General features: G+C 39.0%; 1 protein-coding gene across 2 annotated transcripts in view; it reads right to left on the bottom strand.

Annotated features, from left to right (window-relative positions):
- Nucleotides 1-15,001, bottom strand: part of Ralgapa2 (Ral GTPase activating protein catalytic subunit alpha 2) — a 267,925-nt gene that overhangs the window by 144,708 nt on the left and 108,216 nt on the right. For both annotated transcript variants that reach the window (XM_029473906.2, XM_029473907.2), the window contains 3 exons: nt 5,098-5,291; nt 4,216-4,314; nt 3,837-3,992 (listed from right to left, as the gene is read on the bottom strand). In XM_029473906.2, the coding sequence (XP_029329766.1) occupies nt 3,837-3,992; nt 4,216-4,314; nt 5,098-5,291 (449 nt within the window). The remainder of the gene's footprint in view (nt 1-3,836; nt 3,993-4,215; nt 4,315-5,097; nt 5,292-15,001) is intronic.

Raw genomic sequence — 15,001 nt, 5'->3', positions numbered from 1 at the left:
GTTCTTACAAACATGAAAATAAAATTCCTTTCCTCAACTGTCCTTTTCCATTTCACACGTATTGATCTTTCCATATGTTTTAAATAATCATGAAATTAATAGGAAATGTTTTTAATAAATCCAAATCATAGTTCCTTTCATGTCAAAATATTTTGGGGAAGACTAAGGTGAAAAAGCTGCTTAAGCATTAGGACAAACTGAGAGCAACCAAGAAGAGCTTTAGAAGAGAAGTGGGAAAGGGACAGCAACTGGGAAGGTAGCTGCGGGTCAGAGGGGACGCTGAGAGGACTATGAAGTGGAAAGAATGTGGCCCAGCAAAACCGAACAAGGGAGGAATGAGATCAAGGAGTGTTTGACTAACAAGTTAGCTGTCCGTCAATGGAAAAGACATGCCCAGTGGGTCCATAAAGCTTTTCTGTGAATTCTAACATCCTTTTGAATACATGGCATTTGGCAAAAATTCTCAAGATGTTTTGTGCTTTCATTATCCATAAAATAGGGCAGATATTATGTGTGGAGAAGAATGAGTGGGGCACCACACTGTTCCTGGTACAGGGGCTGGCACTAGGAGACAGGAACATGCTTCACCTCCACCTCACCCCAATATTCCAGGCACAGTGCTGCTGGGCTGGAGAGGCAACAGGAAGATCCTTCATGGCTTTGAACCAGTGACAAGATAACTAGCGCTGAAAAAAAAATCCAGGACTAGGCATGGTGGTACAGGTCTTTAATCCCATCATTTGGGAGGCAGGCAGTTCTCAATGAATTTGAGGCCAGCATAATCTATATAGTGAACCAAGGCTACATTGAGAGCTTGTCTAAAAAAACTAGGGTGTAGGTGGGGAATCTTTATCATGGAAAACCCCTCCATTTTATGGATTTTTTTTTTTTTTTTACAATCATGCACATTACAAACACACACTACATCACAGTGAGAGAGAAAAGGCTATCTGAGAAGGCCATTATGCTGCCTATTAAATAAGTTAGTGATGTAACTAATACTATTTACAAATGTTGTTTTAGAAGTACTACATTTGGCATTCTGGCTATTTGGCTTACATAACAAATTTAGTATCGTATTAGATGCAGTCATGCTTTTTACATGATTGTACACAAGACCATATATATGGTCTTGTGTACCATATATATGGTCTATATAATATATATATATATATATATATATATATATATAGAGAGAGAGAGAGAGAGAGAGAGAGAGGATAATTTTTGCATTTGAGTCTCAGGTACATTTGAAAAGATATCTAATGTCTGAGCACTTGTTTGCATCTCAGCATCTCACTGAGCACTGTGGCTACAACCCCAATTCTATCAGATTTAGGAGAAGCATTTGGTAAACCACCATGCTGCACACACACTGTCACAGGGTTCTGGCTCTTCTGGCCGGTTTGAACTATTTAACTGAGTTGAGCAGACAAGTGTGCCATCCAGAGGCCAAAGGAGAAAACACATCTTGTGTTTTCTCTGTAAAATAAAACTAGTAAAGGTTAAATTAAAATACTAATATTTTAACCTAACTGTTGCATTTAATTATTCATGTAACACATTATTTATAGATTATGTATTTAATTTAAATAGCAAACTTAGTATTTGCTATTATTTCTTGTTAAAGCCAAGGATAGTCTCTAGACTTCTCCCTTTGCATAAACAAATCCTTTTCATGCCACAATAGATGGAAGTGTGGTTCTTTGCAACTCTCACAGAATAGAAACAAGCCTTGACATGGTACTAGCCACAGGTGCACGGCTTACCAATTACAAAATTGAATTTAACTGTATTCTCTGTAGCAAATGTTTTCTTTTCTTTTTATAATGAATATAGCGTGTGTTTCCAGAAGTACATATAACTTCTAAAACAACCACCATGATCTACTTAAGACATGTGGGCCAAAAGTTAAACTAATTAACCAGAGACATTTCTTACTTAACTAAGAAAGGTTTCTTTCATTAGAAGGACTCTGGGTAAATTTCTTCTGGCAAAGAAATAAAGTTCACTTTAGGGTAATTCTGTTTGGCAGACAGTTGGGGCTTCTAAAATATATAGTAATAATTGTAAGGTTAAAGTAAAATAGTTAATTCTATTAAAGCCACATAAAAATCCAGACTCCTAGTGGTGCACACAATAGGGTGATTATAGACGAGAGATGTATGATATCCCCATTCTGCCCTAATGTCTGCACTGATGGGCCTCCTGCTGCCATTGTGCTGTCTACAAGACAACTGTCTTCCTTTAACTGAAAACATGATGTACATTGAAACGTGAAGACAATTTTAAGTATATAATCTCAACACCTTTCCTGAATAAAATGTTTTCAAACAATTCATAAAGACATAGTCATGCTACTTTGAGTACTTCCTGCTTCACTCCTCCACTTCACACCAACACACCTTCACACAGAGCATGATTTCAAACTCAGCTCTTACACAACTTCCTAAAAAACCCATTCTAGGACTACTACTTTGTGCTGATTTCAGTTCTGTTGTTGTTATTCTTGTTATTCTTGTTATTGTTGTTGCTGTTATATCAGAAAATTCTACAGTTGACCATTATTTCCAAATCATATATTTTCCATGAAGAATCTTTATCAAAATACTATTTTAACATAGAGCACTGTTAAGTCAACCTTCCTACTGTGGTGCCTATACTGAGGGAGCTCACTACTATCTTTGGAGTTGATTCTCTTTCCTGTTTCTACCCATTAATCTTCTAGGTGTCATCATTTCTGTAGGAGGTGCTTCTACCTGCAGGGTCAGCTGGGAATAGTTAAGCAGAGAATACAAGTGACTGTACACAATATCCCTACTTAGACATCTACTGAAATAAGTGAATGAAGCTGTGGGTCCAATCCCAGATGCTGTTATCACTGTCTTCCAATGCTGTTTAGAGCAAACATGACAAGAACAACTCACTGGGACAGTATGGTAATGGCTAAAACAAAGCTCAATGATTACAGCTCAAAGCTTGTACTTGGGAACCACAGAATATGGTGACCACTTCTCCAGCATGGGAAAAACAGAAGTATATTTTAAAGAAAAAGAAATAAATAAATGCCAAGCTTTCTCCTAAATCTATGACCTACATTTAATCCCCAGGCCTCATGTGACTGCTGCAAGTTGCCATCTGACCTCCATACTTGAGCTGTGGCACACAATGCCCACAGCCCCACATATGAAAGGAAGGAAGGGAGGGAGAGAGGGAGAAGATAATAATAGCATTTTTCAAAAGTCCATATGCCTATCTGGATCACTCTTCCTGTCCTCACAAGTGATAGGGGACTTCCCAAGGGAGGCAGGACAAATAATGGCCACATCCTATAATCCTAAATCCAGGATCTACAAAGGGGACTGTAGCTTTGTGAAGGCCTTGAACCTTTTTGTTCCTACTTAACCAAATGTCTACTTCTTTGGAAGAAATAAAAGTAACGCCACATCAAGAACTACCAAAACCCTTAGTTCATAGGAAAACTGTACCTCATAAAAAGAATCCAACTACTAAAACATGAATCTCCAAATATTTCTAAATAGACCAGAACCACAGAGAAAAAGTATCTGAGATGGTATTTTCAAGTTGACAATAGAGGCAGAGACTGGATGATATGGGTTGTAAAATAAAGTTCAGATTTAGTGCATGCAGAGATGGTGAGGGGAAGAAGCAGGAATGGGAGAAGCCCTGGTCAGACTTTTGAAGACCAATGTGTGAAAGTGGAAACTACTGAGGATCTAAGCATTTCTGGTATATTTTCAGAAGCCTTGGTACATATAAAGTGTGACAAGCAGTTTCCCATTATGGCACACCATGATAAAGGAATCACAGGATACCTGGTCCTCGCTGGTTAATCCCAGGTGCATCACAAGGTAAAAATGCACCAGGAAGTCAGAGTTTGGCAGAACATCCTGGCGTCTGGTCATCATGGCACAGATCAGTTTGTAAGCTTGCAGTTTGCCTTCTTTGTATTCATTTGGCAGAGTTGTAGCCTGCCAAGGAGATGATGTTTCCAGATTAAATCAAGTCCAGATGCAGAGCATTTCAACATTTCATTTACTTCTCAGTTTTCCTGAAGAGTTGTTTAGAGATGTGGGATGCGCTGGCTGTAGTAAGACCCAGCCTGTCTTCAAAACATGCAGTCTTGGGCAATTAGAGTTTTTAAACTCAATTTCAGAAGGGAAGAGGAAATTGCAATAAAGAATAAACACTTGCCTTAAATAGCCATGATGCAAACATTCTGAGTGGTGGGATCAAGAGAGGAGGAGATGGAGACGACTGGTTATCCAGGCTTATTGCTAAATTATCTCGTATCTAATTCAAAAGAGAATTAGGCAAGGTAACATTCTACTGTTACAACAATATAGCAGTATTGTCTTGTACAGCTAAGAAACTACTCCCATTTTTTATACAAGGAATAAGAAATGTGTAGTATTTACAGATTTTTCTTTTATTATGAGAATTCTTGTCCTTTTAAGTTGTGTTTTGCTTACTACATGTAGTTGAAACTCTAAACACAAAAGAATGGAATTGTTCTTCTAATGTGTGAATACCTAGAGAGATTCTGAACCCCGGGGTGGTAAGAAATGATTTCATAAATTATGCTATATGAATATAGGTCATGTTTTGAAAAAATATTTAATAATGGAAAATATATTTAGTATAAAAATAAAAGTCGGGATGAAATCTGTATCTGTTCTAAGAGTAAACTCTTAGTTTTGTAAAATGTTTTTATCTATGGAAATAAATATATTTTCATATCAATACTGGTTATCCTATAAAATGGATATATAAGTATCTTCTTGCTTTTCTATTTCCCAACTTTTTACAATCAAAATAATATCACTTTACTAAAATGAATAATGAGACCATATAGTATCCTATTTTACTATTTTCTACTAACATACATTTGGACTAAATAACTCTCAGGCATTTAGTAAAGCATTAAAACCTCAGATGCTATGATTTATTCTTGAGCAATCAAATATACTTCTTCTAAATGTCTAATTTGCATTTCAGAAATGGTCAATAGTTTATATCTTAAATGATTCAAGCTAACTTTTCTGGATTAGTATAAAAGGTAACATCAGAACACACCTTGGCCAGTTTGTACCACAGTTCATAGAGATAGCCAAAAACTTTGGCATGGATCTTCGGCGACTGGATGTTATTCACATCTCCAAGGATTCCCAAGACTCTTCGCCATAACACAGCAGCGGAGTCTGGGTGCCAACCAGTGAGGTTTCCTCCAGCAATAATGCTACAGTCGTCTGCAAGGCATTCTCTGCTGTCTGTGGAGAAAGTGTCAACATGATCTTGACTTAATCATCATAGTATTTTTAAAGCATTATTGCAAATTACCTGTACTTAAATTTTATGAATTCTTGGTAAAGAAATTAAGATTAAAAAATTATTTAGAATTTGATGGAACAGAAAAAGATAATCTGTTAAGGTCAAACACTTGATTCTTTCAAATTGAATGCCCAACAAGAAATGATATACAACTGGGGTGATCATGTGAAGATTTTATGAAGCAGGCAAGATGAGGGAGATTCTAAATACGATGAGTACCATGATAGCAGGTGGCCCAGAGTCTTAGGGTACAGAGACATCTGTGTTGGTTTGGGTAGTTTACTGAGCATAGACTTTGCATACTAAGAAGTTTCACCCCCTTTAGGTCTAAGGAATACATGCAGCCATGTAACAGTCACCATTTATCCCCAATAACCACAACAGTGTTCACTTCCATCTGTCTGAGGAACAACCCTTTCAGTTAGCCCCATTCCTCATCCTAAGCACTTTATAAGCACTGCTTTGTGTTCTAACCCTTTCAGGTCTGCCTCTTCTAGTATCTCATTTAAATGGAATTCTAGTAATCAGCCTTTCTGCCTGGTTTCTTTTACTTCGAGGAACACACTTGAGATTCTTCCATAAGATTGTGTACATTAGGAGTCTGTTCCTCTGATTGCTGATTAACATTCCATTTTGAGATATATCAAAGTTCATCTTTTCTTCTGATGAAGATTAGGTAAATTAGTTCCTATTTTGAGTAACAAGGAATAAAACTGCCAGGACCATTCACATGCATGTATTTGTGTGAACATATACTGACATTTCTCTTTGGTAAATAACTGGAGTGAGATCCTGTGTATCCTAAGTGCATGCTCAGTACATATTCCAGTGAAGAAGAGACTGAGTCCATTTTCTGAAGTGGCATTTCCATGAACCAACATAGGCAGCCTCACCCTGAGTGGAGCACAAAAGTGCCACTTGTTCCCCTCAGTAAAGGGTGGTATAATGTGATATTTTCATTTGCATTTCTCTAGTGAGTTAAATATATTAAGCATGCACTGCACTGGCATGTGGTTCATGCCTGGACAAAGTGAGTAGGTAGATTCTGTTGCAGTGTGGGTAGCTTATCAAAACCTGTGTGGGCAAAGGCCATAGGACAGAGGGACTGTGTTAGCAGTCCAAAGCCCAAGCACATCCTCTAACACACAGGCAATTCTGAAGTGGAATGTTTCATACTCTGAAACAAATGTCTTGTGAGATGGCTGTTGCTTTGGGGTGGCTAAAGGCTGAAGAAGACCAAACTGACCAACTCTTAAACTTCCTAAAACCATGAGCCTCTGGATTTCATTTCATTTGTCGTTACTTTTGGAATATGTGTGTGTGAAAGAAGCAGGTGGGATGTGGGTGTGTACATGAACCATGATAACAGGCAACCAGGAAACTCTCATGATGATCAATTTGCAGCAGTCAGTCCTCTCCTTCTACCTCATGGATCTTAGGAATCTAACTCAGATCTTCAGGCTTGGTAGCAAGAGCCTTTCCCTGTTAAGTACCTTTCCTTGCTGGCCCCTTAAATTGTTTTGATGGCTTTTATTGATATCTGTATTGGTGTGTGTGCATATGACATGCCATGAAGTGAAGATGTCAGAGGATAACATTTGGAAATCAGTTTCCTCCTCTTATATACATAGGTCCTGGTGATCAAACACACATCATTAGACTTGGCAGGTGGTGTCATAACCCACTGAGCAATCTCGCCAGGGCATGGTATCCATCTGTCCATCTATCTATCTTCCTTCCTTTTTCTTTCTTTCTCTCTTTTTTTTTTTTTTTTTTTTTTGAAAAAAGAAAAGTAGTTTTTCTTGAGTGCCAGAAATGCATTTAAGGCACCTGCGTGCTTGCTTACATCATAGCAAGTGTATTTCTCCTACACTCTATTGAATAATCAGTAGCTAGCAGCAAAAAAACATTACATGATATTTTCTTACTTCTTAAGCTTCTGAATTTCTTTGGGCAGTGAATACTTCTTCCACATACCCTTTCCTTACAGTTCTGCCTCCTCATTGCCCACATACCCTTTACACACCCACAGAGAGGTGTATTCTCCAAACCTTCAGCAGCCGAGACTTTTCATTCTAGTTTTCAAACTCCTACTCTAGAAACTGCCCAAATCTGGCTCTGTGTACAAAAGCTCAGCCCCCACTGTGCTGAGCCTCCAGCCCACTGCCCTTTTCTTGAGTGGACCAGCTACAGCATTTAATTTTCAGTTCCCAGCAGCATTTGATTTAGGCAATTAGACCTCCTTTCTGAAATGCTTCATTTTCTGACCCCAGGGATGACATATCCTGGTTTCTCTCTTTTACCAATTCTCCATCTCCTGGGCCTTCAAATACTCCATGACCCTCAAGACACTTCTCTCCTCCCTCCCATCATCCTTTACTCAGTCTCATATAGAATAATGCCACAGATTCAGATGTCATTCACATAGTCACATCTTTAAATACCTATTTTTTGTTTGTTTTCATCTCTTCAATCAATTCTACACTCATTTTTAATACAATCTGCTCACACAGGATCCAACCTTTGACCTCACAAATACTAGACCAGCATTCTACCACTGAGTGAGCCTTCCTGACAGCTCCACATGCTCAGGGCTCAGTGGAAGCTTGGTCCATGTAGGCATGATGCCTGCTGAGGTTCATCATGCTCTGAACACTGGTATTTTGTATTGTAGGCTAAGGCTTAAAAATTATTTATTTTGCATGTGAGTATTTGTGTATGTGTGTAGATATACAGAAGCCCTGTTAGACATGTGGATGTCAGAGAACAGTTTGCAGGACTCAGTTCTCTCCTACAATATGAGTCAGGAATGAAGTTCTACTTGCTAAGCCAACCAAAAGCTGTATGTATATATTTGTTGTTGTTGTTGATACAGCATCTTACTATACAGCCCAGATTGACCCCCAATTTACTTTGTACCTCAAGTTGGCCTAAATCTAGCCTCTTCAGTCTTCTGAGTCCTGAATTACAGAGACATGTTTCCATACCTTGTTGCAGGATATTTGATCACACTATGAACTCCAAGATTGTGTTATTTTACTGAAAAAAAAAAATCTGTTCCTAGTTGTGGTGTGGCTCAGCCCTTAGTACAAACCTTTAATCCCTTTGGCTGGAATACAGACAGGCCCTTAGTACACACCTTTAATTCCAAACAATGAAGTTAGTTTGTAGAAGAAAGCACCTTTGTTTGAAAGTGCTGTCTAATTGAGTGGCAGACAAAGTGATAAATCAGAGAAATATTTGACAGAATAGATATGCCCAACTCTCATGAAAAGAAAGAAGAAAGAGAAAAGGGAAGGTACTTAAGGAAACAGTGTAGAGAGAGAAGGTGTAGGCAGCCTGCGCCTAAAAGATGGCGCCAGTCTCTGGTACACCTTTGCCTTAAACAATGACACTGCGCAGGCGCTAGCCCGAATTTGGCGCCAACCCCTCCCCAGCGGGTGCATGTAAATTAAAGTGCTGGCAGACTGACCAATTGCAGGAGGACACATAGCCCTCCCCAGTGCTGGGGTGTATATAAGGAGTCCTCCCTGGGTTCCTGTAGCATCGAGGCGTTCCTGGAATAAAGCTGTTGAGAAGAATCTGACAGTGTTGTGTTTTTCCTTGCAGGACGAGGTGAGCACAACAAGAAGGCAAAGTTTTACTGGGACAATTGTACAGAGACAGGTTAGAAAAAGAGAAAAAGGAGTCAGAAGATTAGAACAAATTGCTAAAGTTAGCAGTCAGAAACTGGGAGAAGCTAGATCGAATCAGTCAGCTTGAAGAGGAGTTGGAGCCAGAACAGCTGAGTTGAACTGGCCAGCCAAAATTCAGAATAAACTAGAAAGGGTGAGCTTATTCAGCAGTAAATCTCAGAGGCTGAAAACATTCTAGGCCTAGATAAGATGCTAGCAGCTTCCAGGACTAGACCTAGGTTAGTAGAATGGTGCAGTAAGCCTTCAAGACAACAACTGCTTCAGGAGAATAAAAGTTACTTTTATAACACCCAGCTTATGCTTTTTTCTTATTCCTGGAACTCAAACTCCAAGAAATGATTTCCCTAAAAACTCTCTCTTGCTGAGCTCTAACCTCTTATCTAATCTAATCCCTTTGTTCCAAAGACAGCATTACTTAGCTTCAGTAGTTAGTACAGTGGGGAATCACTGCTGGGAAACACTGTCATCTACTTACTTTATCTTCTACAATATAGTCAGCAACTTGTGGGCAGTGAGAATTCTTTTTCTCCTGTTTTTGTTGTTGTTTGTTTCGTATTTTGGGGGATTTTGCTTGCTTGTTTTGCTTTTTTGGACTCTAACTCACTCTTTACCCTAGACTGGCCTAGAATTCCCCTTATAATCGAGGCTATCCTAGAACTACCAGCACTCCTCTTGCCTCGGCCTCCCAAATGTTGGGATTATAGGAAGTAGAGTCACTGTGCTCAAATATTAATTCCCAAATCAATGCACTGGCTTCCTGTGTTCAGTCCATCACTGCCTCCTATTTATGTAGGCCTAGTATGGCTATCCCTCCAATTACAATGATTTCAGTCAAATTGTCAGGGATACTGACAAGAGTCAATGCTGTTCTATCTAGAACGTCCCATCTTCTTTGCTATCTCTAAAAATTGGTTGTTACTAACTTTCCCTTGTCACCTGTGCCCTGTGGAATTACTTAACAGCTCTTTAGATGTGGCTTAAGGACTTGAGGGAACAAGTGGGGCTATCTATATTTGTTAACTAGATAAGCACAACTAGCAGTTCTTGAAAGTCTGAAGGCTGTCAGAAACACAGAAGCCTAAGAATCGACTGCAGCAGGATGGTTTTAGAGCCTTGAAGATATGGGCACAGGGGAAAAATTCCTGAATAGAACAGCAATAGCCTGTGCTGTAAGATCGAGAATCAACAAATGGGACCTCATAAAATTGCAAAGCTTCTGTAAGGCAAAAGACACTGTCAATAACAGAAAAAGTCCACCAAGATTGGGAAAGGATCTTTACCTATCCTAAATCAGATAGGGGACTAATAGCCAATATATATAAAGAACTCAAGAAGGTGGACTCCAGAAAATCAAATAACACCATTAAAAAATGGATCTCAGAGCTAAACAAAGAATTCTCACCTGAGGAATACCAAATGAGAAACACCTGAAAAAATGTTCAACATCCTTAATCATTAGGGAAGTGCAACTCAAAACAACCCTGAGATTCCACCTCACACCAGTCAGAATGGCTAAGGTCAAAAATTCAGGTGACAGCAGATGCTGGCGAGGATGTGGAGAAAGAGGAACATTCCTCCACTGTTGGTGGGATTGCAAGCTTGTACAACCACTCTGGAAATCAGTCTGGCAGTTCCTCAGAAAATTGGACATAGTACTACTGGAGGATCCCGCAATACCTCTCCTGGGCATATATCCAGAAGATGTTCCAACCAGTAAGAAGGACACATACATGCTCCACTATGTTCATAGCAGCCTTATTTATAGTAGCCAGAAGCTGGAAAGAACCCAGATGTCACCTCAACAGAGGAATGGATACAGAAAATGTGGTACATTTACACAATGGAGTACTACTCAGCTATTAAAAAGAATGACTTTATGAAATTCCTAGGCAAATGGATGGACCTGGAGGGCATCACCCTGAGTGAGGTAACCCAATCACAAAAGAACTCACATGATATGTACTCACTGATAAGTGGATATTAGCCCAGAAACTTAGAATACCCAAGATATGAGATACAATTTGCGAAACACATGAAACTCAAGAAGAACAAAGACCAAAGTGTGGACATTTTGCCCCTTCTTAGAATTGGGAACAAAATACCCATGGAAGGAGTTACAGAGACAAAGTTTGGAGCTGAGATGAAAGGATGGACCATCTAGAGACTGCCATATCCAGGATCCATCCCATAATCAGCTTCCAAACGCTGACACCATTGCATACACTAGCAAGATTTTGCTGAAAGGATCCTGATATAGCTGTCTCTTGTGAGACTATGCCGGGGCCTAGCAAACACAGAAATGGATGCTCACAGTCAGCTATTGGATGGATCACAGGGCCCCCAATGGAAGAGCTAGAGAAAGTACCCAAGGAGCTAAAGGGATCTGCAACCCTATAGGTGGAACAACAATATGAACTAACCAGTATACCCCGGAGCTCATGTCTCTAGCTGCATATGTATCAGAAGATGGCCTAGTTGGCCATCAATGGAAAGAGAGGCCCATTGGTCCTGCAAACTTTATATGCCTCAGTACAGGGGAACGCCAGGGCCAAGAAGTGGGAGTGGGTGGGTAGGGGAGTGGGGGGGGGGTATGGGGGACTTTTGGGATAGCACTGGAAATGTAAATGAAGAAAATACCTAATTAAAAAAAAAACCCTGAACTTCTGCCAAATACATATATGCACGTGTCCACTCAACTGAGCTATCTGTATTATGTTTTCTTATTCTTATTAGTATTTTTTTTGCCTATCAATTAATGGCAGTTTATATTCATATTTCTTCCTATGAGAATGGTTTTATCAGTAGTATCTCGTGTCTTTTTTTTTCCCAAATTTTGCTTTATATGTCTGGAGGCTGGGAAGTACATGTAAATGTAGAATTATTGCTCTTGCTGATAATTTCTACTTTAAATTTTACCCAGCTGTCCACCCACACTACACTGGTGGTCTTCTCTCCTTTAAAGAACTCATTTACATTTACTGTGGTAGCTAATATGTTTGACTTATTTCTAAATCTTTATGCTTTCTGTTTAAGTCACCTTTGCTCCACTTCTGCTTTGAGTCTTTGGTGAGAATTTACTGAGTTCTCCCATTTCTGCTAGCATTTTCTCTCTCTAATATATTATTTTCTTATTTATGTAATTATTCCAAAATTATTCTAGCATTTACCCCATACAAATAAGAGTGGACTGATTTCTGCATTTTTTAAAGGCCTTGTCTAGGCAAATGAAGCAAATCTCTGTATGCACCTGAGGAGGGGCTAAGAGAGTCAACAAGGATCCAGAGGAGTGAATCTGAAAAGCAGAAAGCAGGGTCAAGATGGATCCAACCACTTTTTGTGCTAGTGATAGAAGGCTCCCCAGGCACGGAGACAAAAGAGTCAGCAAGGATGACAGGTGGTGTCATGGGAAGGCTGTCCATGGAAGCACTGATGTTTCTTAGGGGAAAGCGAGACTATTCCTTCCAGAGGAACACCATATACTCCGTGGAGAAGACACATTAACATGTATAGCCATCCAAACCAGAATTTCCACAAGCCATGTCTGGAAAACTGAAGGCACAGAGGGTGAAGTGTAATTGTGGGTCCTCTTCATTTTCTGACTTTTATTAAGCTTCAGAAGAGTCTCCTCCTATAAAATCAAGTACAGTACCAGGCAGCTGCTGTTTGCAAAGACATGAGGATGCTTTAATGAATGCTTATGAATCAATGTAAGCCCTCAAGTGAATAAAGAGCATGATATAACATTTATTTCTTTCAATAAGATTGCCTTATTGCTTCAATTCCTTAGTGGTAGGTAAGAAAATTAGGTGACTCATAACCTTGCTTCATCCTAATTCCCCAACTTTATGAATGCAGCCATACAAAGTGAGACCAGCCCCAGCATCCCAGTGGCACTGCTGCTTTGCTGAAGTGACAACTCCACATGCATGAAGGCTGGGTACTCACTCACCACCTGCACTGCTGTGCCTCCACCAACCAGACCCTCAGTTTCTAAGGATCTGCACAGAAAATCTGTTTCAATCCTGCTTTGCATTCAGGAATCATTCTTGTCTCAGAGATTAAAATCGTAGGCAACATCCCCCACTATCAAAATATGTTGAGCTCTTTAGAAGGTTTTCAAGTGACTGTGTTCATTTTTCAATATTACTGTGAAGATTTTAATGAGCTAAAGTGTTTATGCCCAAAATTATCCGGCTGGTGGCATGAGTTCCAGAACAGATGCTGACATTTTACATGTAGACGGGTCCTCAATGAAGGAACGCTTGATTAAAAATGGGGATTTAAGAGATTTTAGAAAATTCCATGTTCACCTCCAAAATACCAAATATTTGCTTTAATTTCATTAGCAGCCTAAGTCATTTTGTTTCTAAATGTTATAGAGGCCTTTAAAATTACTAAAGTATGAACTCTTAAACATATGTAAAATTTTACCATCTTTCTCCAAATACATGATTATAGCAGATAAGTATAAAATTCAGAAATTTGAAAATATTGAACAGATTTTTAACTGGCAAATGGGTACTTATGACCAAAGGACCAGTTAATACAGCTGTAATTTTACGTAGTTGACAAGAGTTTGAGCAAAGCAAAGCCCTTTTCTTTGAAAATAAATGCTATCACCTCTCAGACTCTTGTTAGCATCTTAACTGTAGGGATAGAGAAGCCAGGTGTCAGCTCAGGGATCAGAAGATCAGGATACAAGTTGGCATTATACTGCATGGCAGCCTGACTTCCCGCCCTCCCTCATCTCCTTTCATTACTATTCAATCTCAGTTCAGACTTTAAAAGGCAGTTTACCCATGCCAGTGTAGCTTTTTACTATTTACTCTATATTATTTCATGATATACAAGCATATCAGAGGCTGGCAAAACACCAAAAATATGTGTGATGACAGAGAACACGGATAAACTGTTTCTACAAATCAACTTCAAGGTAAGGGAACAGTGTTCAATTCACATCTACAACTGTAATTAAAGGATTTCCTGTAAGGGACATTTGGATGTAGGTCAGTGATAAATACGTTAACTAAAAGAAACTACATTACATGATGATTTTAAGGTTAAAACTTAATTAATACTTTTAGCTAAATAATTATCTAAAGTATAAAGCATATATGTTCATTGGTTTGAGTTACTTACTAAGGCTTCTCTTACTCACACTGTCCTGATAGTTAGGGGCATTCTGTGCACACAACAGATAATCTGCCTTCCAGACTGGAGGGCATAATCCATCAGAGGAAGACACTGGCTCCACCCAAAGTGAGGCATCAGCTATCTATTATCAGATCTTATATTAAATCTGATAAGGACCTAGAAAGGAATGATCATCAAAGTTGGACTTCCTCTTTTGGGATCCTAATTAGTCAAATAATTTTTAAAGTTCCCTTGATTTTGAAAGTTTTAGATTTGCTGAGGTTGAACTATCACCACGTTTCTTAGGGTCAGCCCTTGGTTGCTTGTTTTCCTTTGTCACTGAGAAACCCTCTCTACCCCAAGTCTGACCATAGGTGGGGTTTTTACTTTCTCTCTCTTTCTTTTACTTTTCTGGAAGACATTTTCTTTCAAGTGTATTAGAGTCTCCTTTTCATATTTAAGAATTCTATACCTTTGGAACTAATTTCAGGCATGTGTGAGATAGGGATTCTATTTCTTTTACCCTCTATCAAGAAGACCTTCTATCACATACCACAATCCCACACCGGGAAGGATTAAGTTCTGAAGTTTCTATCAAATGCTTTTTGTCTAGAAATCCTAGGGCTTTAACTTTCATTATATAAGCTACAGAACATTTATCACATTATCAGAGATAATTCTTGGTTGTAAATTCCTAAGAGATCAGTAGCTGTGACTCATCCATCTTTTTTTGTCACATGTACGTGTGTGTGTGTGTGTGTGTGTGTACATTTACACATGTGTAGAAGCATGTATGTGAGTGTGAGTGCATATAGGGAATT

The sequence above is a fragment of the Mus caroli genome, unplaced genomic scaffold (assembly GCF_978045245.1).
Source record: "Mus caroli unplaced genomic scaffold, Mus_caroli_1 scaffold_2, whole genome shotgun sequence".
NCBI classification, from domain to species: Eukaryota; Metazoa; Chordata; class Mammalia; order Rodentia; family Muridae; genus Mus; species Mus caroli.
This window is presented reverse-complemented; position numbering and strand designations above follow the sequence as displayed.